The 25531-nt window shown below is 35.9% G+C and overlaps 1 protein-coding gene across 2 annotated transcripts in view; it reads left to right on the plus strand.

The window, feature by feature from the left end:
• Positions 1–21321, plus strand: part of LOC126974766 (transcriptional activator cubitus interruptus) — a 148358-nt gene extending 127037 nt beyond the window's left edge. For both annotated transcript variants that reach the window (XM_050822428.1, XM_050822429.1), the window contains exons 5-21: positions 2870–2962; positions 3838–4041; positions 4916–5102; positions 6365–6508; positions 7367–7526; positions 7716–7910; positions 8267–8431; positions 8853–8970; positions 10422–10597; positions 10934–11032; positions 12437–12584; positions 13237–13363; positions 14024–14146; positions 15361–15451; positions 16127–16294; positions 17136–17276; positions 17558–21321. In XM_050822428.1, the coding sequence (XP_050678385.1) occupies positions 2870–2962; positions 3838–4041; positions 4916–5102; positions 6365–6508; positions 7367–7526; positions 7716–7910; positions 8267–8431; positions 8853–8970; positions 10422–10597; positions 10934–11032; positions 12437–12584; positions 13237–13363; positions 14024–14146; positions 15361–15451; positions 16127–16294; positions 17136–17276; positions 17558–19618 (4400 nt within the window). In that variant the 3' untranslated portion in view covers positions 19619–21321. The remainder of the gene's footprint in view (positions 1–2869; positions 2963–3837; positions 4042–4915; positions 5103–6364; positions 6509–7366; positions 7527–7715; positions 7911–8266; positions 8432–8852; positions 8971–10421; positions 10598–10933; positions 11033–12436; positions 12585–13236; positions 13364–14023; positions 14147–15360; positions 15452–16126; positions 16295–17135; positions 17277–17557) is intronic.
• Positions 21322–25531: the final 4210 nt, after the last annotated feature.

Raw genomic sequence — 25531 nt, forward strand, 5'->3', positions numbered from 1 at the left:
TAATACATATAAGTATCGAGCAAACTGTATGCATTTCGTAAATAGATGTTTTGATAAAGTTTTTATTTACACGTAAAAAAAAATATTCTGTTTTTATTATTCTATCAAATTTATACTTTATGGTATATGATTATATTATACGACTATAGAAACCTGTTGTAATAAAATAACAAGATATTTCGCTACCCAATTAAACCCAAACTGTGCAGTCGTAAAGTATTTTGTAAAATTCATCCAAATAACACTCAAAGTATGTACCGTGTATTTTAAAATTTAATTTACAATCTCCGATTTTAAATTGGGTTATAAAATCGAAAATGGTTGTATCGAGAATTGAAAATGGACGGATATCCAATTAGGGTCGACGTATTTGGAGGCTCTTCGTGTTAAAACACAGTTTAGTCAAAGAGATGACTAATTAAAAAAATTAACAAAAAAACAAACGACTTTAAAAACACTACTTATTCCAAAACAATAGATTAAATATGCACTGTATAAATAATTGCGTATTTTTATACAACCTGATTCTAGTTATGATTATTGTTATTGAATTGAGAACCTCCACCTTTTTTGAATTCGGTTAAAAATTTACTGGAATTTTATTCGTGCTACTAATTCCACTTACCACCTTGCTTCCTGCCGCCTCATTCAAATCTTCCACACACAACAAATGCCACGTCACTGTAGACGAATACCAAACCCTCTGGATGTGCTGTGGTCATTCATAATGCGATTTTCAAGGGACTCTATTCCATTTAAAGCCAAAGTTTATACATCATTCCTTTTGTTATGGTTATATGGTTATGATATGTACCCACATTAAAGACCTTCAAAATTACATTCATTATTTCTTATAATAATCCCATGGTGTTACAAGAACGCGTAGGTGATCACTTACTGTCGGGTGACCCGCATATTCGTTTTATCTCTTATCTTATTAAAAGAAAGAAAAGTGAATTAATTATAATATCAGACTTATCTTTTTCTGCTCGCATTTTGCACCATCATAGTTTTGATCCTTTGGTGGAATTTATAACTAAATACTTCCCCATATATATAAATAGATAGAGAAGCTTTACTATTTGAATTTAATTTAGGAATCAATACAATTTTCGAATGAATATAAATTCAATCTATTTGGCGATTGCCATTCAATTCGCTAAGAGAGTGTAAATAATAACTCATAATTTTAAACAAATTACTTTATTTTCAAATATATAAAAATAAGTTCAAGTAAAGTTTAAATAAGTATAATTAATTAATATTCAGCATCTCCTAAACTAAGCACGTAGGTAAACCAACAAAGGCTAGAAAGCTAAGAGTAAATAATACACAGAGAGAGATTTATTTTTAGGATATTACAAAAATAATTACCAACGAAATATAAAATTAAAACTGTTTCAATGCTTAACTATATCAAGTATAATAACTTTTCAAAATTTTGTTTCTTAAATTAAAACATGAATTTTAATCTACATGCAACATACAACTTCCTAACAATGTATTTTGAAATCCATACTTCAAGTTAAAATCCAGTTTATCGCAAACATTCTTGAGATTCCTCTGGGTTTGCAATACTGTATGGGTGGTGGTGATCACTTTCGAACAGCTGACCCATAGGCTATATGATAACTATAAAACAAATTTGTGCTATTTAGTACTATGCGGCCATTCAACGTTGAATAAATCAGCCGCGTCAGATGTTTATATTAAGTCCGATTCCTCTGTATATTACCGACTCAAGCGTTCAGGCAACTTATTAATCGCCAACCGTGATAAGTGGCAATTTATATTCAGACACGTCACTTTTTACGTCTCAATTTTATTATGAGATGATTTGTGACTTGAAAATGAATGAGCAATTGTTCAAAATGGCGTTATAATTACGTCATCCATAGCCTCTTCTGGCTAGAATGTCTTTGATAGTTACCGAATAAGTTAGGAATATCTATTTGTTACAAATATTTTTGCATGGTTTTCAAGCGAAGAGAGGCAATCGGAAAAGAATTGTTATCATTGGTAGTAATATCGATAAATGCACATCACTTTGTAATCTTTTAACCGATGACTTACCATTAGACATTTGGCGACTAGACGTCGAGACACAAAAAAGGGGTTGTTCAACTTTTGTTTGTATTTAAGACACATATTTTCTTTTTACTGGTATTTATTACAAATTATATTTTGTGATAGTCTCTAGGGTATATCTAATATATAAAATTCTCATGTCGCAGTGTTTGTAGTTAAACTCCTTCGAAACGTCTTGACGGATTCTCATGAAATTTTGAGTGCATATTGGGTAGGTCTGAGAATCGGACAACATCTATTTTTCATCCCCCTAAATGTTACGAGTGGTCCACGCCATTTTATTTTTTTGATATTTTTTTTTTAAATTTGTTTGATTATGAGTCAACATCAAAAAATACATACAACTTCAAATTTTCACCCATCTACGATCAACAGTTACTTTTGTATCGCGATTTTAATATCGCCAATACAACGTTTGCTGGGTCAGCTAGTATTTTAGTAACAATGTACTTAATTAAATGCAGTTTGTAAGCATATCAAATTTAAACCTATCCTTTCTGCAATTTTACTTGAAAATTGTAGTTTTCCATTGCCTAACCAAAACCTATTAGGGATTTATAACTTCTAAAATGTATATGTTCATATATATTTGTATATGGTTCATACTATGATCCCAGAGGTTTTGAGTTTCACAATATTTCATCAAACATTTCTATCTATTGACTTTCTGAGATTTTTGCTACGCTCAAAATTGGAATTAATTGGTCTATAATTGTCATCACATTATCTGAATTAAATTAATTACTCTGTATATTAATTATATACTCTGCTATTGTTCCAGGGCTAGAATACCTAAGCGCTGCGCGGAGTCTTCACCCTGAGCTACACGTGGGCAGCACTCTCGCCAGTCAGGACTTCCAACTAAGCTTGGAAGGTATTCACATTCTTTATTATGTTAATAGCGCTCTGAGAGGGAAGAAACTGCGCAAAAACCTCGCTGAGTATTCTTTTTAACGCTCTTTTAATGATGCAAATTTTCGTAACCAATGAACCAGTGAACATTGCGGGACTCGAAGCGCGACCTCTCAGGTTCTGTCCAAGCGCTCTTACCTACGGAGCCTACGGTTAGAGTACGCAAATTGAGAGTTGCGGCTCCATCTACAGCATCTACTCTATCTACAGGCTCTTTTAGTAATATTACTATAATATAACGTATTAAACTGCTTAAGATAAACGCTAAAATGCAGCAGAAGACAGCTAGAGCTATAAAAGGTTAAGTACTCCCTGTCAAAATTCGTCCCAATTAGGACACTTTTGAGTTGCACTTTTTTCGTTTGAACCATTCTCACTCTGCTATTTTCTAATGTATCATTATACATTTTACGCTCTTTTAGTATTATTACCATTATATTACATATTAAACTGTTAAACGATAAAACGCAACAGTAGACAGCTAGTGCTAAAAAAATTTAAGTACTCACTGTCACAATTCATCCCAATTATGACGCTTTCGAGTCTCACATTTTGTGCTCTAACAATTATCACCCTTGTTCTTTTTAAAGAGTTTCTTATGAAATAGGAGAACAAATGAACGTACTGGTCACCTGATTTTAAGTGATCACCGCCTTCGACATTCTCTTGCAACACTAGAGGAATCACAGAAGTGGTGTCAGCCTTTACAGAAGGTATACGCACTTTTTTTTAAGATATCCATGTCGTATCGTACCGGAAACACCGCATAGGGAAGCTTATTCCACAGTTTAGTTGGTGTATAATGTCATTGGAAACTTAATGTTATTTTATTTCCAGGATCAAGAATATCATCTCCTAACCGATTGAGGCTTTCGGGTGGAGCTATAAGCGCATCAGCTAATAGGAAACGAGCCGTATCCTGGAGTCCATATTCCGCGGAGTCTTTAGACTTGGCTGCTGTGATCAGAGCGTCACCAGCCAGCCTGGCTGTGAGAGCTCCTTCGGCAGCATCTACTGGCAGCTATGGCCACCTTAGTGCAGGTAAGCAAATGTTTAAAAGCCAGTATGCCATGCAGAAACGATACAGATACAGGCAAAAGAAAGTTTATTGCTTTTTATGGTTTGGTCTTAGTAGTACCGAAAATACCAGTAGGAGGCTTCTTCGCACAGGATGCCGGCTAGATTATGGGTACCACAACGGTCCATATTTCTGCCGTGAATCCGTAATGTGTAAGCATTGCTGTGTTTCGGTCTGAAGGGCGCCATAGCTAGTGAAATTACTGGAAAAATGAGATTTGTCGTTCAGAATTTTGGGGTTTTTCAAAAATCCTGAGTTTGTAATGGGCAGGGCATATCAACTACCATCAGCTGAACGTCCTGTTCGTCTCGCCCCTTATTTTCATAAAAAAACCTATATATTCGCATCAGTCAATGACATTTCATTACATAATGGGCGCAGGGTGTTTAATTTATATGCCAAAACAACTTACATACTATATTTTTATGTAGTTCGTACACTGCTATTGTAATATACGTTTTCGCTTATGTGAGTCTTCCTTATTTTATTATAGCTTCTTCTCGCTGCCTTAAATTTTGCCATACCTTTGGTATATTCAGTTAATGAATGTATAATGATTATAAATTACTTGGTATACCAAGGCTTAAAAGCCTATTTCTACGAAGGTCGAGTTTGAGAGTTACAGATACATAGCCATCACCGTTTGATGATCTAATCTATTCATAGTTCTGTCCAATATAGTTATAGTCCAATAGTTTATGTCGATTTGTTATTAAAATGTAAGTAAGCGTAAAAGGATAGATTTGTCTACCTCTAGTAAGTTAAACTAGGTAAGGATAGATAGGTAGATAGAAAACGGCCGTAAGTCCGTCGTTAAAAATTCTTGATCAATTTCAGGTGCGATATCTCCAGCCCTTTCCTTGTCGCACGCGTCTCTCGCTCAGCAACTGCTGGCGAGAGGTGGAGTGGTCGGGAGCAGTGGAGTGCTGCCACCTGGAGTACTCCTGGATCCAGCTCATCAGCAGGCTGCGGCTGCCGCGGCACATCACGCGGCGCATGCGCATCTGGTTGCTGAAATACACAGGTTAGACACATAAATAGATTTACATGGTATAGATAGACCTGGTTATCCAGTGTTATTAAATCGTTAATCGGAAGTTTAAGTAAGCGCCGTAAAATACTTCTTCAATTTATATCAAAATATACTTCAATTAAGTGAAAATATTTTCCTGCAGTACAATATAGAAGTCTACTAAAATAAATCTTAACTTCAAATTATTTATGTCGAGTAGTGAAAAATGGTTGGAAGAGCTGTGCAATTTTTTCTATATAGAAATTTAATTTTAATCATGTTTCGGTTCTTGTAATAAAAACTATAAGTCACGTGACGTTTGATATATTTTTGAAGTGCGCTTTTTATTAACATAGATATATTGATTCTTTTTAATAATATATAAAAATAAATAATACACGAATTTGAGAATATTAGTTAATGTTTAATCAAATTGAAAGATGTCGCCAAGGATGACAAGGATTGAGAAAGGTATGGTTTGGACACGTGGAGCAAATGAGTGATGAATGAATGACTTATCAAATATATAAGGCAAGTGTGTGTTGGCATATCGGTCGTGGAAGACCTCGAATGAGGGTAATGAATGTAGAGGATCGTGTGAGGTTTGTAAGGATAGAAGGAATAGAGAAATAAATAGAGACGTCGCTTCATTATAGTTCATCTTTTTTTTTTTAATGAAAATAAGGGACGAGAGGAGCAGGACGGTCAGCTGATGGTAATTGATGCGTCCTGCTCATTACAATGCAGTGCCTCTCAGAATTCTTGAAAAACCCCAAAAATTCTGAGCGGCACTACAACTGCGCTTGTCACCTTGAGACATAAGATGTTAAGTCTCATTTTCCCAGTAATTTCACTAGCTACGGCGCCCTCCAGACCGATACACAGTAATGCTTACACATTACTGCTTCACGGCAGAAATAGACACCGTTGTGGTACCCATAATCTAGCCGGCACCTGTGCAAAGGAGCCTCCCACTTCTTCTACCGCATTTATCACGAGGAGTGTTCCGAAGAGCTGTTTCACGCGATTCCTCCCGCCGAATTCCACCTTCGTACACAACGCCACAAGTGTATTGTGCATGCATGTTGTGTATGTGTGTTGTGTGTGTGTGTTGTGTGTGTGTGTTTGTGTGTGTGAGTGTGTTAGTGTGTGTGCGTGTGTGTGTGTGTTGTGTATGTCTGTATTGTGTGTGTCTGTGTTGTGTGTGTGTGTATGTGTTAGTGTGTTGTGTGTGTGTATGTTTATACAAAATACTTATACCGTTTCCCTTCCAGATCTCATATATCATCACCGAACCAGCTGATAATTGGCGCACCAGTAGACGTCAGACCAGGTCTTGGTCTCAACGGAACTCCTCCCCAACACATGCAGCAACCACAACAGCAGCCAGAGATCACCAGTGTTATGGAAGCTGACAGGTACTTCTTTTCATAGTAAAAAAAAATATATATATATTTTTACTTAGGCCAGTCACTTGAAGTAATTTTTTTACCATTCATCTTCCTTACACATACCTTATATATATACGTATATATATATAAGGGCTTCCACCTATGTATTGACTCATCGTGATATCTCTGGAACTATAAGACTTGAAATTTCCGAATACCAGATTTTGGAATTTCCACCCGCAAAAGTTTTTTTATAATGAAGAGAACAACTTGTGTCGGGTCAGCTTTAATAACTATATTTATTACTAGCTGACCCGGCAATCGTTGTTTTGCCATGTAAATTGTATTGATCTTTTGCTTGCTAGTTGATAAGAGATGGCGCTAGTTGTATTCATTAGTAACAATCACACTTCTTTTATATTTTGTATAATTACACTATAGTTTTATAAATAATAGCCTATATGTTATTCTGGTGTGTAAGCTATATTATTGTTAAGTTTCATCAAAATCTATTCTGTAGATTTTGCGTTAAAGAAGTTCAAACATACATCCAGACATACAAACTTTCACATTTATAATATCAGTAGGATTATAAATAAAGTTACTGTGAGAACATTTCACTAACATATGTATTAAGTTTAAAATAATATCGAAGACAGTTTACACCAGGCACCACAAGCAGCGCCCGTTGGCGCATAGATTCAATAGGCGTCTGTTGTCTAAAGGTATCTCTCTATTTCTACAGGAACTGTCTGCACTATATATAGTTTGCCATAACTTAACCACACTTTCTATATTAAAATTGTGGGATCATCATCTTAATACTGCCTATTTGACCCTTATCAAAAATGAGTGAGATTAAAAGTAGAATATCATAATTTTCAGCGCTTCGACAGCCCTGAATCAAAGGAAGTCGCCCCAGAGTATTCATCACCGGGAGATGCACAGCAATAAGCCCTTATCAGCAGCGGCAGAAAGTACCGTCCATGATGGTTTAGATTCTAAGGACGAGCCTGGAGATTTCATCGAGACTAATTGTCATTGGGTAAGATTACTCGCCTTTGAAACTTTACACAAAGCTATTTCGATTCTTAATACTCTTAGGCTGGGTTGTATGTATTGCCCGGGACATGAAAGTGTTTTTGGAATAGTTTCTATAGACAAGTGGTTCATATAGTAGGTTCATGCGGGTTTTTATCAGTAAATATAATGTTAAATTGTGTCTTTCTTCTAGGTGGATTGCAAACTAGAGTTTCCAACTCAGGACGATCTTGTGAAACATATTAATACTGACCACATTCATGCGAGCAAGAAGGCATTTGTCTGCCGATGGGTCGGCTGTTCCAGAGACGAGAAACCCTTCAAGGCACAGTATATGCTGGTGGTTCACATGCGGCGGCACACGGGGGAAAAACCTCACAAATGCACGGTAGGTTACTATTGAGAAAATTATGGAAATTTCCAAATAAATTATACGCAATACACAAATTTAATTTGTACCAAAATTCACTCGCCCTTCTGACCGAAACACAAGAATGCTTGCATATTACTGCTTCACGGCAGGTCCTGGGATTTCCCTATTCTTTTTATACCCCGGGGAAATTAAATACCTCTCATACTTACATCTTTCTCATTTCTCTGTGGATATAAGTCTCAATCTAATGCAAGTCATGGGCAGAATGGAGTTATGTCGGTTTGTTAGGTAGCCTGAAAGGCTGTCTATTTGCAGTACTATTGACTGTATCAAAGTAACCTGATAATTAATAAAAATTATATAATTTCCAGTTCGAAGGATGCTGCAAGGCGTACTCCCGCTTAGAGAATCTCAAGACCCATTTGAGGAGCCATACTGGAGAAAAACCGTACACCTGCGAGTACCCTGGATGTGCAAAGGCTTTTTCCAACGCAAGCGACAGAGCCAAGCACCAAAACCGAACTCATAGTAATGAGGTAAGTATTATATAAAGAGCACAAAAAAAGAATACTGGGAGAGTTAATTCTTCTCTCTCAGAGCGCCATTTGCTTCCGAAGCGGTGGTAGTGTTAGTAGTGACTTCAAAGAGAATTCTAAAGGAATCAATTTTGTGAAAATAAATGCCTTTTATTGATCAGTAAGGTCCTCGAATGGCGACCACTTACCGGAAGGCGTAGTGTTGGTAGGCCCTTACAAGATGGACCAACGATCTGGACAAGATCGCCAGAGTAGGTTGGATGGACCAATCGTCATGGCGATCTTTTGGGGAGGCCTTTGTCCAGCAGTGGACGTCTTCTGACTGAAATGATGATGATGATGAAATGATTTTATATCCTATTTCGAATAATAATATTTGAATTTGAATGTATATGATAAATAAGTAATGGTATATTTTCAGAAACCTTACGTATGTAAAGCACCGGGCTGCACGAAACGTTATACGGATCCTTCGTCGTTGCGCAAACACGTGAAGACTGTCCACGGTGCTGAGTTCTACGCCAGTAAGAAGCATAAAGGTGAGCAACTGTTGATTCTTATATTAATTTTAATAAATGAACCACATCAATGTAGATGTGGCGTCCAGGTAGATGCTCATGGGCGTCAAGGGTTACCCTGCCTAAAATTAGCAGGCCGTATCAGTAGTTACGCCAGCATTAATGAAGTCATCCGCAGGGCATTTGCCGCTCTTAATATACCAGCTGTTTTAGAGCTAAATGGAGCTAAATAAATCTTAATAACCCGCTGCGATGGCAAGCGTCCTGATGGAACGACGCTGGTAGCTTGGGCACGGAGAAGGGCGCTGGTGTGGGACGCGACTTGCGTCGACACTCTGGCTAGTTCTCATGTCCAAGGTACGTGAGTTGGTACTGGGGCTGCTGCTTCGACTGCAGAAGATGGCAAGCGTCGCAATTATGTTGGTTTCAGTGAGCCACACATCTTTGTGCCGTTTGGTGTTTCGACACTTGGCCCGTGGGGCCCAGAGGCGCGGAGAATGATCAAAATACTATCTCCGCGCCTCGATAAGGTTGCTGGAAACCCAAGCGCTGGCAGCTATCTCGGTCAACGGATCAGCCTAGCTATCCAACGCGGAAATGCTGCCAGTATTCTTGGTACGGTACCAAATTAAAACTATAATTACGGGGAACGTTTTAATTTTAAGTAGTCATAGTAGTGTTAATATAGTTATAAGATTTGTTTTGTTTGAATATAAATATTGTGACATAAAAACTTCGATATTTCTAACAGCCATCATTCCTTAAAGTTTACACACATAAGGACGGTATTTTGTGTTTTGTTGACAACATATTCTACGAATAGCGTCTACCGAATAAACTCGATCTTAATTTGCCTTATTTATTCATATATTTTTACGAACAGACAGAATCTCGAGTTTTAGCGGACAACTTTACCATTAGGAGGCTGCTTTGCACAGGATGCCGGATTATGGGTACCACAACGGCGCTTATTTCTGCTGTAGAGTAGTTATGTGGAAACATTATTGTGTTTCGATCTGAAGAGCGCTGTAGCTAGTGTAATCACTGGATACTCACTTAACATCTTATGTCTCAAGGTGACTTTTTAGTTTTTTGAAGAATTCTGAGCAGCACTGCATTGTAATGGGCAGGGCGTATCAATTACTATCAACGTCCTGCTCGTCTTGACTCTTATTGTCATAAAAAAATTATGTTTGTTGCAACACTGAGTGTTCGCCTGATAAATTATTTGGAAAAACTATTTTATTTTCTATATAGTAAACATTATCTACATTTTTTATTCTTCAATTGAATTTCCAAAAAATAATCAGCAAAGTCCTAGACACATTTTAGGCATAGTATATTTATAATGGTTAAAATTTTGTGAAACTTATTTCCAATTTTAAATCCCTAAAATTTGATAAAAAAGATTGCGAGAAGACTTTATTAAAAACAAAGAATAACTTTACCATTTAATGCCCTTTTTTATCCAGGCTGCAGTCGAGGTGACGATTCTGCAGAATCAGGGGGCGGTGGGGCTGGTTCATCTCCGAGGTCTGAAGAAGGTGGAATGCCCATGGGCATTAGAGGCCATACATCATCAGCATCCGTGAAAAGCGAAAGTCCAGCTTCGCCATTACCTCTTGGATTACATACTTCAGCACATCAGGTATAAAATATTTTATTGACATAAAATAATAATTATACACAAATGCTTAAACATATACATATTTTTAAAATAATGCAATCCAGTAAAACAATACAAGGCTGAACCATAAAATCCAAAAAAAAAAACAACTATAATACTATTTATTAAATTCCATATTGTAATATCATTTACGTAGTATTCAATACTGTAATAAGCCTTCGACATAAGTCTTCGTTTAATAAAAGATTTTAATTTATTTATTGATAATTCAGATACACTTTTTGGTAATTTCTCTTATATTTTTATTCTATTTTTCTCTTTATCTTGATATATTTTTAAATCATCTTCTCCTTTCAGCTCTCTGCTCAGTGTGGTGGAGATCTGGACTTCGGCAGCTCAGGTCTTAGCGGGTTCAACGATGAGAACGGAGTCCCCTACTTTAGGCTAGATGGAGATGTAAGTTTTTACCCCATGCAATGCTACAGCAATATTAAACGATTAAACTGCTGAGCGATTATTATTTTGGGCAGGACATATTATTAGACGCTTTTTATCAACTTCACCTGTATATATTCTTCACATGTATGTTTGTTTGTAACCGACTCATTTGGGCGCGATTTTGACCCAGTTTAAACGGCCAGATTTTGTTCAAACTTCGTAGATTTATCGAGAAACGACGACAATACAATAATTTGATAAACTAATTAAATTTTTCAATTTGCAAAATAAGATTTTTGTTAATTTATATATTTTTTCATTTATCGTAGATAAGGCAGAAATTGATGTTCATTTTAAACCATGATCTTTTCAACCAAAGCGTGTTTATTAGTTTTTTTAAACTACTTTTATATACAAAAAAATGTTCCAAAAACCGCTTCTAATTGCGACAAACTAATTGAAGCAACTCTAATTATTGTGCGTTTAGTTTATCCGTACTCTGTCTTATATTTTGATATTTTTTTATTATATTTATTATATAACAGCATTCGATAAACCTCAGTTAGAGTAAACGGCTGTTTTCTTTTGTTTATTATTATTATACAATTTGCTGGACTGTTTTCAGCTTTGTTAAAACCCTTCATCAGAAAATTAATATCATCATTATCTGCGTCTCTGTGTTTTTCTTCTTTTAAATTTATGACTTTGTAAGTACCAGATAGGTAAGAACAGGTAAGTTGGTAGGCCCCCATCAAGATGTACCGACGATCTGATCAAGATCGCCGGAATACGTTGAATGAGGGCAGCGCAGGACCGATTATCATGGAAATCTTTGGGGGAGACCTTTGTCCAGCAGTGGACGTTTTCCGGCTCATGATGTTGATGATGACTTCATCATCAGATTACTTCAAACAATACTTAAAACGGTTTAATGATGTAGATCTTAATAATAATAAAAAAAACAATAAGCAGAAAAACTAAAACAGTCTGATAAAGAATATCTATTTCTCATTCAGTATTCCAATTTTCTTACGATTGGTTGAAAAAATATCGTCGAATGGAGAAAAAAGTCGAGAATGAAATCCTGTCTTCTAAGTTTTATACTCGTAATTTATTGTTAGTTAAAATCAGTATTGATGTCTCTTTCTTTGCCTGCGTCAATGAGATAGGAATATTGATTTACAGTTCCTAATTCAGAGAAAAGCATTAGATAATGCTACCTCTACTAACGCACGTGCTGAAATAAAAAAAATGGAACTACTAATTAAAATACTCGTAATTAATGTCAAATTTATTGGTTTTGCATTTACTACTGCTTCCGAAGAGCTAAAAAGACAAGAAATCAGAAACATTGCAAATACCTTCAACACATTGCTAGCTTCGAGATTTTACAAAGAAATATATGAGCAACGTGATTCTCAGGTGGAGCAGGAAGTAGTTGGAGAAGTCGGTCAACTCCCACTGATGCTGCGAGCGATGGTTGCCATAGAGCCTCGAGCTCATCACGCGCCAAGGTTCAACAAGATGGGAGTCAGCAGAATCATGCCAATGCACCAGGCTGATCTAAGTGGTAAGAAATTTTCATTTATTCAGGTTCCCAACTCTTAATAAGGTGCAATTCCGGTCCCAAATGGTATCACTCTCTCTTCTGGTCTGGTGCACCCCGGAATCAAGTAAAACCATTCAACCATGCACAACGTAAAGCTGTTCGAATTGTCGCCAGTGCAGTAATCTATGAAAAGCTCAACTCTTGTGAGATAAACCCAAATATTCTGAGCGCCACTAAAATTGCGCTCATCACCTTGAGACATAAGATTCTCATTTTATTTTAATTGTACAATGTTACTTTGTAAATGTTACTTTAATTGTAAAACATATTTATGATGAAAAAAAAAACCCGCTGAGTTTGTTGATTCTTCTCAGGCCTGAGGCATTCATTTTGGAATGGGTGGTAGTTTTATGACTTTCAATAAGTGATGTCACATCCTATTTTGAATAAAAATATTTGAATTTGAATTTGCCCAGTTGTTTTCTTTAGCTACGGCGCCCTTCAGATCGTAACAAAATAATAATTTTACTGCTTCTTTGGAATGAGTTTCTGTGTTTGTCCTGTTCTTCCAGAAGGAATGTGATTATTCAGAATTAATTTAAAACTTAAATGTAAAAATTATATTTAATCATTGTATTAAGACAAACGCATACTATAATCAGTATTTTTGTAGGTAATCCAGGAGTTACAGGCAGAACAGAACTAGGAGGTACCAATGTAACAGTGGAGTTGAAGTCAGCGCTCCCAAACAATAGAAGGGACTCCGGGATATCGTCCGGGAGCAGCTTATATAGTGCGAGGTACTTCAGACACAATTTAAATAAAAATTATACTTATAAATTTTTAGGTTGGTAGTAAGACATTATAGGTAGTAGGTAGGTTAGGTATAGGTGTATCCATCAGATAATCTCTGCAACTTGACGTCTCATATAGATAGATATTTTTTTATTTAAAAGGAGGACAAATGAGCATACTTACATTGGGTCACCTGGTGTTATGTGATCACCGCCGTCCACATTCTCTTGCAACACCAGAGAATTCGTAGGAAAGCTGGCCTTTTGAAAGGTACCCATGTCGTATCGTCCCGGAAACACCGCACAAGGAAGCTCATTCCACAGCTTTGTAGTACATGAAGAAAGCTCCTTGAAAACCGCACTGTGGATGATAGTGGCTACCACGAAATTTAAAATGGTGTTAAGAATTTAAAAAAACACAGACCGCAAAAAAAATGCTGGGAGAGTTTCTTGCGAAGCTTCTTCTCTCTCAGAGCGCCATTTGTTTCCGAAGCGGCAGTAGTGTCTAGTAAATTGGAAATTACATCAAAAAGAATTCTGTAGGAATTAATTTTGAGAAAATAAATGCCTTTTATGCCTGTATTATTTTTTTATTTAATAAATAACTGCCTTGTTGCTATTAATACTGTTTCTTAAGATTATATTTTAAAGTTATACTTTCTCTAGATCGTCAGACATATCCCGCAAGAGTAGCCAAGCTTCCGTGGTCTCCGGAGCTGTGATTGGTGTACAAAGGCTCGTATCGCAAGCAGCAGCTTACGACCAGCTATCTCCTGATAGCAGTAGAAGGTAATTAATAGCATTATCATCTCTACCTATTTCTATTTATTTTCTTACATTCCTAAGTGACTTGATTGTACGAAATGAACTACTGCAAGAATTTTTCGACGTTATACCACGTTTATTTGCCGAGGAATCTGGGTACCAAAGCGGTGACTTTTTCTGTTGTCAAGCTGTAATGCACAAGCATAGAAAACGTACAGCTATCTTATGAAAGCTGAAAGAATATCTCTACTACAAAACTCTCATACAAAAATAAGTAGTGAAAAATGTATTGAAGTGAAAACTTCATTAGCGGCGTTGAGCACTTTTCTTGGGATCGGTACAAAATGTTAAACTCGCGTCAGGACACGTGACCTGATCGAAAATTCGTAAGATAGTCGTTGATATTATGGATGAAAGCTGATTTTTCAGAGAGATATACTTTTAATGTAAACTAAATGTAATCGTTCTGAAGTGTTAATTTTTTTATGTAATATAAATTGTAATTTTAGTGTACGACAGCGCAATAAATGAATATTATATTTAGCCAGATATATGCTAGTACTTTAATAGAGATAAATAAAGCAATTCGTGTGAAATTATTTCCTAACTATGCAAAATATTCAAAAATGCACAACGTACGTTCCAGATTTCACTTCTGCCGTATTTTTTTAAGTTAATAGGCAGCTCAACGTAAAAATATTTTGGGAGTGTCGACATAATCCCTACGAATATTATAAATGTGAACCTGGACCGATTTTGATGAGTTTTGGTACAGCAATAGACTAGAGCTTGGGAACGGACATAGGCTACATTTTATTCCCGAAAAATTCATGGTTCCCGCGGGATTTGTGAAAAACTGAAAGTCACGTAGATGAGCTATAACTATACCAAGAGTAGGTTTAGTTTGCCATAGCAATATTCCTCGTAATAAGATTAATATGTTGGGAACGGGAGCGAAAACGGGAACTGGAACTGGAATAGTGCACGAGATAATCTTCAATTCCAAACTTGCTTATTATTTTTATAAACTCTTTATCTATGCGGATGAAGTCGCGGCCATCAGCTTGTAAGACTGCTAATACTAATATGCTATATATATATTCGCAATGCAAACAATTCGGTCAGCAAACTGAATGCTCATTGGTCATTAAACGATCATAACTTATCGTGATTGGTCCATACTTAGCTTTGCTCACTTACTTGAATTTTTCAATTATTTCTATCATATATTATTGCAGATCTAGTCAAGTTTCATGCGTAGGATATGCGCCACCACCGTCATCAGCTCTTGCAGCGGTACAAGCTGTGAGGACGTCTCAGGGAAATCAGGTAAGAATATTTTTTCAGATTTAAAAAATAATTCAAAAGAAATCAATTATGAGAAAATAAATGACTTTTATTACGTGTTATGGCATCATGTAATAATTGTTTAAATAGATGGTTTATTCATCTTGTAAGCCGTATGAATTGAAAGCCACAAAAAAGTTTTGTTTATTCAAATATATAACTGAGTGAATTTTGAAATAACTATACTTAGATTATTAATTTAAATATTGCTGAAACAAACGAAAACAATAACGTAAATACGAGTAAATACGAGTAGTGTTATGTAGGGGAATAAATGCGTTAATTTTATGTACTCAGTTCCAGATAGCTTAACATTTGCGAATGCTTGTCTTGATAACATGGCCCTCTTAATAATAGATGCAAATATAATTCTCTGTATAACGCAACATAAAGACATCAAATTCAAATATTTTAACGAGGATTTAAAATCATTTATTGGGAGTCAAAAACTATCATACATTCGAAAATTTCTGCCGCAGACCCTGAGAAGAAAGGGTGCCATAAACTCAGCGGGATGTATTTTTAATTAAAATGTGGTCATAATATAATTTCATACAATAAAATTTATTTTTAAATAGCCTGAGTATGGTCACTTCATATACAGTCTGTGGTATAATTAAGAAATAAAAGAAGATTATAAATGTTGATTGATTCCAGGCTGTGCTGCTCCGAGGCGTGACGTGTACTGAAGTAAGAGCTGAAGAATTGGCTTTGGAGCTGGATCCCAATGTACAAGTGAAGGAAGAAGCGAGAAGATTATCAGAACAATCTAATTTGAGCGACCAGACACAGTCATATCAACCGTACCCGTGTAATAATGATGAAGTAAGTTTTCTTCTTTGCGCTTGTTGTTCCTCAGAGTATATTTTAAATTATTATTTAAATTCTTCCGGCAAGAATCAGTTGGGTTTCTAAAAATCCACCCTTTTGTTTTCATCTTCTCCATAATGATGGTTTCGACTTTAAATAAAAAAAAATCTATATAGGATAGGATCGTTTCTTCTCCAAAGCATTGGTAGTATTTATTGACTTCAAAATGCATTCTGAAAGAATCTTTTAGGACTTTATTTATTTAACACTGCTTTACTCAAGATTTATCGGTGTGGGTACCGACTAGTTTCGGTCCATTCGGTGGTCCTTCATCAGGTTGAGTGTGGTAACGTGCCGTCTCATACTGTGGATTTGTGCACGTAGTGCGCGGCTTGACACGGCTGGGGGCGGTATTACTGAACCTACTATATCAATATTAGTGTTCACGGGTGGACAAAATATACTCACAATGTCCACCTTCTAGTCATCGGCACTTTTGGCGGTATTGTGAGATGCATTTAAAAACACGGGTTTCCAAGAAGGTGGTAGAGCCCAACCCTTGTCTCCATTAAAATTAAACGACTATTAACAACCTTACTTTTATTTACTTCATACACATTTGCTATCTGCTGTTCATTGCAATGCATTACGGGATGCATGTGATAATTAAGTACTTTCATGTTTTTTTAAATCACTAAGTCAAATGTAACAAATTTAAATTTATGAATAAATAAATAAATGGCAAAAGATAAAAAAATAAAGTGCCTCGATGATTATGTCTATGTAAATTCTTTGATCTAAAAAGAAAGAATAAATATATTTAATTACATGATTTAATTCAATCGTGTATTTCCAGAATGAAGCCCCATTTCCGTTCAAGACGGAAGACGATCAAGAAGCTGTCACTTACAAGGAATCCCGGTCCAACTCCACAAGCACAGTGGTGGTCACCACAGCGCAGGTTCATCATCCCAATCAAGAAGTTAATCTTGAACAGGTAAGTTTTTAGAATTTAAAGAATGTCTAAGCATAATTTTTGCATAAAGTGAAAACTTTATTACACTTTTGTCTTGTGGAAAAACACTGAACCACTCTATTTGGAAATTGAATTAAAATTATTTTTAATTAATGGAAAATTTAAAAAATATATATTTATTTTATTATATAGATTAATTAATAATATTTTGAATTTCCTAATTTTTTATTAATTTACCTTTTTTTGTTCTGTTGCTTTATATATGATAATTGGGCTATATTCACTATAGTATTTTTTTATAGGTCGCTGAAGGTGAAATGGTGGAGAACAAGCTGGTGATACCAGATGAAATGATGCAATATCTTAACCAATCCATATTGGGAACCGACATGGTAGCACCAGCTAAGACGGACTCCACCAATCAGGAAACCAAAACAGATAAGAATAATGAAAACTCAACCGAACACAACACGACCAGTGACATACAAACAAACAATTCCAGTGAAAAGATAAGTGACGTTGCAACAAGTGATGATTCTTTACTCAAAAATTTAGGTGCCATAGGTAGTGATCTCAATATAAGTGATATACAAGTCGATTTAAGAGGATTAGATGTTAGTATGTCAAGCAATGGTGGCAGTCTTCTAGCTTCTAAATCGTCGGATGATAAAGATTCGCCTTTACATGATAAAGTTATCCATGATGTCATAAATGAAAACTGCGAGAAAGATTTCAGTAGAACGACAGCCAATCAATCCATTTCTACACAGAACACACGCCAATCCTTACAATCTGCGAGTCAAACAGAACAAACAAATTTGATACGAATGAAGAATGTGCCAAAACAAAATCCAATTACGTCCAAAGCTCCACCGACTAATGTTCAGACTATGAATATGAATCTACCCCACAGTATGCTAAGTCCTCAGAGTTTACCTCACAGCAGTATGAGTCCACAGAGCGTGATGAGTCCACATAATATCCCGAACAATATCATGAGTCCACCAAGTGTGTACAATGTTATGAGTCCTCAAAGTGCTATGAGTGTCATGTCTCCCCCACACAATGCATTAAGTCCCCAAAGTATGCAGAGCTTAATGAGCCCACAGATACCCAATCAGATGGTAATGAGCCCCCGACACAATATTGGAAGTCCAATGTCACAAAACATGAACAGCCCTATGATGAACATCGCCAGTCCAATGGCGCAGAATATTGCAAGTCCCATGAGCCATGGCATGCGAAGCCCAATGCATCCAGGCATACAAAGTCCTGTAACCAGTCCAATGATTCAAAACATGACAAACATGGCAATGAATATGTCACCTTCACAGATGCAAAATCAAAACACTGGTATGACCATGAATGTAAATAATGTGAATACGAATATCCCCGGACAGATGCAACAGAATAATAGACAGAATTATAACGTTAAAATACCTAACAAAAACTTCAACCCAAATCATTATCAAAACCAAAATTATACCCAACCACAATATCCGGTTCCGAACGCATCAATGAATGGACCTCATCAAACAATGTCTCCTTATCCTACGATGCCACAATACATACAAAATCAACAAGGAATGCAACAAATAGTTCCAAATCGGCAAAATATGATGCCTTATAACAATCAAATAGCAAATTATCCCCAAAACTACATGAACCAAAGTAATCAAGTGTATCCAACTCAAATATCAAGATCTTCCATGATGAGCGTAGATAACAGTGGTAATATGAGCCGTGGAACAATGAATGGCTATAATGATCAGAATCAATGCCAACCACAACAGAATCCATACCAAAACATGCATTACCCGCAACCACCTCCATACAATTCGGTTGTCAACTCTGTCAATGCAATGGGACCACCACCACCAAAAAATAACCAATACACGAACCAGCAATACTATCAGAGACCGTACAACCAATGGGATTACAACCAATTTAATAAACAAAAATCGATGCAAAATTCCGTTGATATGTCAACTGGTAGCCAAAAACCGCCAAATGGAATGAGGTCAATGAATTGTAACGGAAAAAACGGGGAGCAACAAGCAGACTGCAGCATGAATAGTTTACGAAGTCAGAATAACCAAACCAGTGAAGTGCAGGTGTGGGACATCTCCCAGTCACAGATAGAAGCAACGAACAACAGGAAGAAACAGAACAACACGATGCGCCAAGAGACATACCAGAGGACGCTAGAGTATGTTGAGAGTTGTGAGAACTGGAAGAGTTCTGAAATGGTGTCGAGCAGTACTCACCCACTGCAGGGCGGAGACAATATGGTTGTGAATGATCTCCAGACGTCGTTATCTTCGTTTTATGAAGAGAACCAATATTTACAAATGATACAATAAGGCTTAGATCATTTATACGTCTAGATAGACTATGACAGCTGTGAAAGCGTCGAAAAAAATAGACTTTAGAACTTATCTCTATTTTGAGCAATTCACGCACACTAACACAAAGTGTCATACAAATGGCGAGTGTAAGACGTAGCCTGTCACGCACACTGAACTAATAATCCTAGCCTGTTTTTATCGGTTATCTAACAGCAAGATAATCTACCTAGATGTATAAATTATTTAAGGCGGTAGTTATTTTGAGAAGCTTTTAGGGCCGTTTGTTATGTACGCTTTTGAAATACATTTAACGTTAATACTATGAACTCAAATCCACAAATTTTATATTTTTAATTAAATAGAAAAACCAAACTAATTTAAGTAATAGTATTGTTATAATACTTTTGTCTTCACGGTTAGCACAAAATTATTAGCAAAACGGAGAAAAAATATATTTAAGATTTTAATTTTTCAGCGGGAAAGGTTGTATTTTTTATTAGTGCGGCATTTCCCCACCGTTAGTTGTGTCCATACCAAACGGTGACTATTGCATTTTGGATATTTAAGGGTAATAAGATGTTTAACTATAGACTGATTAATTATACATTTTTATGTTAATTATTACTAAAAGACAGACACACGAGAGAATATGTAAATATACATAATAGTCTTCCATTTTTCCTAATCGAGTACAATATTTTCGATGTTATATTTAGGTATTTTTGTAAAAATGTATATAGGATGTTACATCAAATGTTGAATTTTTAAACCAGTGCCTATATTAAGGAATCCAAGTGCCTTTTGAGATTAAAGATGTACAAAGATATTTTTTGATATTAATTTTAAATTTGTTTTAAGTAGTTATAGAATTATGAATATAATTTTTATGACATACAGCAAAGGGTTGACTGTAATCGGTTTCAGAAAAATATCTTACTGACTACGAAGGGATTAAATTTAGATTAAGGATTGGTCTCCGCTGCATTCCAATTAGATACCGCAGGCGTAGTCGCACAGTGCGGCAACTTTTACAACGCCTACTAATGTGACGTTGACGTGCCACATATTCTGTTAAACTTTGCTGATAATTGAAACTAAAATGCCAGGTTGTGTAGTCAAACATTGCAAATATAATACTACAAGGAATAAGAAATAGACTGGGATCACATATCATCAGTAATTATTTTGTATTTTATTAATTTCAATGTAATAATAACACGAAGCGTATGTTAGAAAATTTGAAAGATGCCATTGAGTGTCAAGATGCCACGCAAACAAGCATCTAATAGTTGCCGCAATAAAAAAGCTATTGTTCTTAGGTAGTGTGGTTACTAGTTGTATCGTAGCGGAGCAACCAATCCTTAATCTTAGGGCTTAAACTATCTTTCCGTAATAAATCTTATGAATGCTATTCTTTATTATAACTATTAAAGTATTTTTAAGTAAGTTTTGACTAATTTTTTTATCAAACCGACTGCAGTTCGTCTTTTGTGTATGTACTAAAGCAATATTTAGTAAGTTTTAGGTTTCGAATCTCCTAGTTTATATTTTCATTGAGATTATTAGTTTTAATTACATTGTTAATTAGTTAGGTGCTTTATTGAACGCACAAATGAATAGAATTAAGCTATTTTGTATTAAATTATTGTTTTTACTGATTGTAAAGAAATTTGTAAACGACAGACGAAATAAATCTAAATAAATGTCTTATTTGTAAATTTTATTGTTTGATTTCATATTTTTACCAGTGGAAGGCTCCTTTGCACAGGATGCCGGCTAGTTTATGGGTACCACAACGGCGCCTTTTTCCGCCGTGAAGCAGTAATGTGTAAGCATTATTGTATTTCGCTCTGAAGGGCGCCCTAGCTATTGAAATTACTGGGCAATTGAAACTTAACATACTATTGTATTTCCGATCAGAACTTTTGTGTTTTTTTAAGAATCCTGACCGGCACTGCATTGTAATGGGCAGGGCGTATCAAATACCATCAACTGAACGGTCTGTTCATCTCGTTCCTTAATTACTTAAATAAAAACATGATATAGGCTAAAAATATCCAACATCCTAGTACCAATCAGCGTAAAATGCTACATTTGTAACCAAAAGCTCTACACATTTTGTGTGAAGGCCAAAAGATCACTCTGTTCTGTCATTAGATGTGTGATGTCATTAGACTGACTTCTACGCTTAGATTATGGATTGGTCTCCGCTGCGCTCCAACTAGATACCGCACTACCTAAGAACACTAGCTTTTTTATTGCGGCAACTAATAAATGCTTGTGCGCGTGGCATCTAGACACTAAATGGCATCATTCAAGTTTTGAAACGTCTTATATACTTTATACATTGATCGAATCTAAAATACTTAATGATGATATGTGATTTTATTATTTCAGTGTCTTTCTTATTTCTTGTAGTATTATTTTTACAAAGTTTTACTGCGCAACCCGGCAATTTAGTTTCAATTATTAGCAAAGTTTAGCTGAAAATGTGGCACGTAACGTCACACATTGTTCGAGACTGGCTCGAGTTCGTCCACTTGGGCGTAGTATAATTAGTTGCCGCAGTTTGCGACTACGCCTGCGGTATGTTGTTGGAGCGCAGTGGACCGCTAATTATTAATCTATGTTTTATGGTTGAATGACTAGCGAAGCAAAATATTACTGGAACAACAGAAGATCTAATAATTTTATGTCTTATACATAATTATTTAGATGGTAAAATGAGTTGAATTTTCGACCACTCTCGGAATTCCCCCCCCCCCCCCCCCCATCAACAGAATGAAAAGCATTTATTACATATTATTTTAGTACCTATTACCAGAGCTGACTTCCCAAAAAGGTACGCCCAGTCGTTACCTTTGCCTCAGCTTAAATCCAACTTGGGATGAATTGCAGTTTAAATCTAACTTGGGATAAATTTATTTGACGGGAAAGAAGAAATGTGTCTACAAATATTTAAAAAACAAGGCGTTTGTGATTAGGGACTGGTCTCCGCTACGGTCCATCTGGATACCGCAGGGGTATTCTGTAAAACTTTTCTAATACTTGAAACTAAAATTGTTGGTTGCGAAGTAAAACTTTGTAGACAATAATACTACAAGAAATAATAAAGACACTATCATCACACTATACAGGGTCACATATCATCAGGGACGAGGCGAGCAGTACGTCCAGTTGATGGTAACTGATACGCCTTCCCATTACAATGCAGTGCCACTCAGGATTCTAGAAAAACCCAAATATTCTGAGCTGCGCTCGTCACCTTGAGACATAAGATGTTAAGTCTCATTTGCCCAGTAATTTCACTAGCTACGGCGCCCTTCAGACCGAAACATAGTATTTCTTACACATTACTGCTTCACGGCAGAAATAGATACCGTTGTGGTACCAATAATCTAACCGGCATCATGTACAAAGGTGCCTCCCACTGGTAAAATTTTTACCAATACTAAAAAATCATAAAACTTTAACATATCTTATACTATGCACAGTAGACCAAGTAAACGAATTTTATACAAATTACAAATAATAATAAACCTAAGTATACATAATATATATTTATTTATTTTATAAAAGCAGTGATTACAAAAAACTGGTAGAATTAATTTTGGGAAAATAAATCTAATGAATTTGATCTGTTAATTATAATTATTAACTAGATTATGATTTTTTTATAGCAATAGCAATGACAGTACAATGTTGTATATTTTTATTAAAAAAAGCCCAAAAAAATACTGGGAGAGTATCTTGCACGGCTTCTTCTCTCTCCATTTGTTTCCAAAGCGGTAGTAGTATCTATTAAGAATAAGAATTCTAAAGGAATTAATTTTGAAAAAACAAATTTCTTTTATGCCTTTTAATTTAAAAAATATATGTTATTGAGGAGATCAACTACCATCGAGCAACGCCATATCATGGTGGTGAATGACATAAAAAATGAAAATTTGGTAGAAAACGCTCAGCTTACATATTCCTACATGATAAAGTTTAGTTAGCAAGCAATCTTCGCAGACGATAAAACAAAAATATCAAATGCTGCTCACATTCCGACCTATGACGTCACGCCACTAAAATAGACAAGATTATTTTCGAATATGTTGCCAGACGAGAGGATTTTATAAAAACGCAAACAATAATGCGGCTATTGACTGAGCTGGCAAAGAGATAGTAGTTACTTTTGATAAAATGAACTATTGATCAATTTCAAATGAAATGTCCCAAAGCGAAATTAAGTATTGAAAAAAAAAAATGTTTTTAGTCCACAGCAAATTTCTTTAATAACAATAAGCTCATTAAGTTTATATCGCTTTGAAACGAATATCTTCATTTTTTTTTCATGAGAATATGTTACAAGAAGAGAAGGAGATTCATCTGATGGTAGGTCATGTCCATTACAATGCAGCGTCGCTCAGGAAAATTGATTGAATCCAAAATTCTCTGCAGCATCAAAATTGCGGTCGTCTATGTGAGGCATAAGCTGAAGTCTTTAAACGAAACAATGCTTGTAGATTATTTCTTCACGGTAGAAAAAGACGCTGCTATAGTACTTTTTCCAACAACAAATCAACAATTTCTGAGGAAAGTACCATTTAACATGTTTCACGTAAACTGATGAAGAAGACCACAAACCGCCACTCGAATTCTACAACTATAAAGGAGACAAGATAGTTAAGCGAATATTCGCTTGACTATATAGTCAACATGTCAAATGACTATAGAAAAAATGGTGCCGTCGAATTCATCTGCTGAAGTGGAAATTGTCATAAATTGGTATGCTTTAATAAAAGTATGTGTACTAGCTGTGTTTGGCTAACTGGGATAGTCGTAAGACTTACTAATCATAATATTTGCAATTAAAATGTGTGCAATAAAGACTTTTTTCAAATACAATACCGAATTGAAACAAGACAAGGTAGTTAAAAATTTAAAAATGAAAATTCTCTTCATTACTTTGAAGAACATTAAATTAGCTCAGTTGGCAGAGCACTGGCACGGAACGCCAAAGGTCGTGGGTTCGAGCCCCGCATAGTTCATAAAAATTTGTTTTCAAATTTTATTTGTGTATTAACCCTACAAGTGACTTTAAAAAACATAACAAATTGTTTAGATTTACAAGAGTGACATCTCAAGTCAATTTCCTAAAATGCAAATATTGGGGTTGAGCAGGTTATCAACTGTAAAGTTGATGCTGCAGATGAAGCCACAACCTGAGAGTTGAACAAAGCATTCTATGACAATACGTCACTCGAACGGTTAGCTCAGTTAGCAGAGCTCTGGCACGGATTGCCAGAGGTCGTGGGTTCGAGTCCCGCATCGTTCATTAAATTTTGTTTTCAAATTTTATTTGGGATATCTCTAATTTATCTCTAATAATTATTATGATCCAATATTCAACAAAATTAATTGTGTGCACCCGCTTCGATCCGCGCGTACCACGCATCAGTTGCAGTTTCCAGTTTTAAAATAATATGTATTTTTAATCGATGCGTTATAAGGTCGGAAATGCTCTTGCGATTCCTCTGGTGTAACTAGAGACTATCATCATCATCATCAGCCGGGAGACGTCCACTGCTGGACAAAGACCATCCAACGTATTCCGGTGATCTTGACCAGATCGTCGGTCTATATTATGGGGGGCCTACCAACTGTGCGTCTTCCGGTACATGGTCGCCATCCGGGGACTTTTCTGCACCACCGACCGTCTAACTATGTGCCCCGCCCACTGCCACTTCAGTTTCGCAATCATCTGGGCTATGTTGTTGACTTTGGATCTCCCACGGATCTCTTCATTTCTGATTCGATCTCGCAGGGAGACTCCAAGCATAGCAACTAGAGAGTGTTGGACGGTGGTAATCACGTACCATTCGATGTCTTCCTCTTCCGCCAATTCATTCCCCTTACTGAGATGGTGCCTGTTACAAAATA

Source organism: Leptidea sinapis, chromosome 33, assembly GCF_905404315.1.
Source record: "Leptidea sinapis chromosome 33, ilLepSina1.1, whole genome shotgun sequence".
In the NCBI taxonomy this organism is placed as follows: domain Eukaryota; kingdom Metazoa; phylum Arthropoda; class Insecta; order Lepidoptera; family Pieridae; genus Leptidea; species Leptidea sinapis.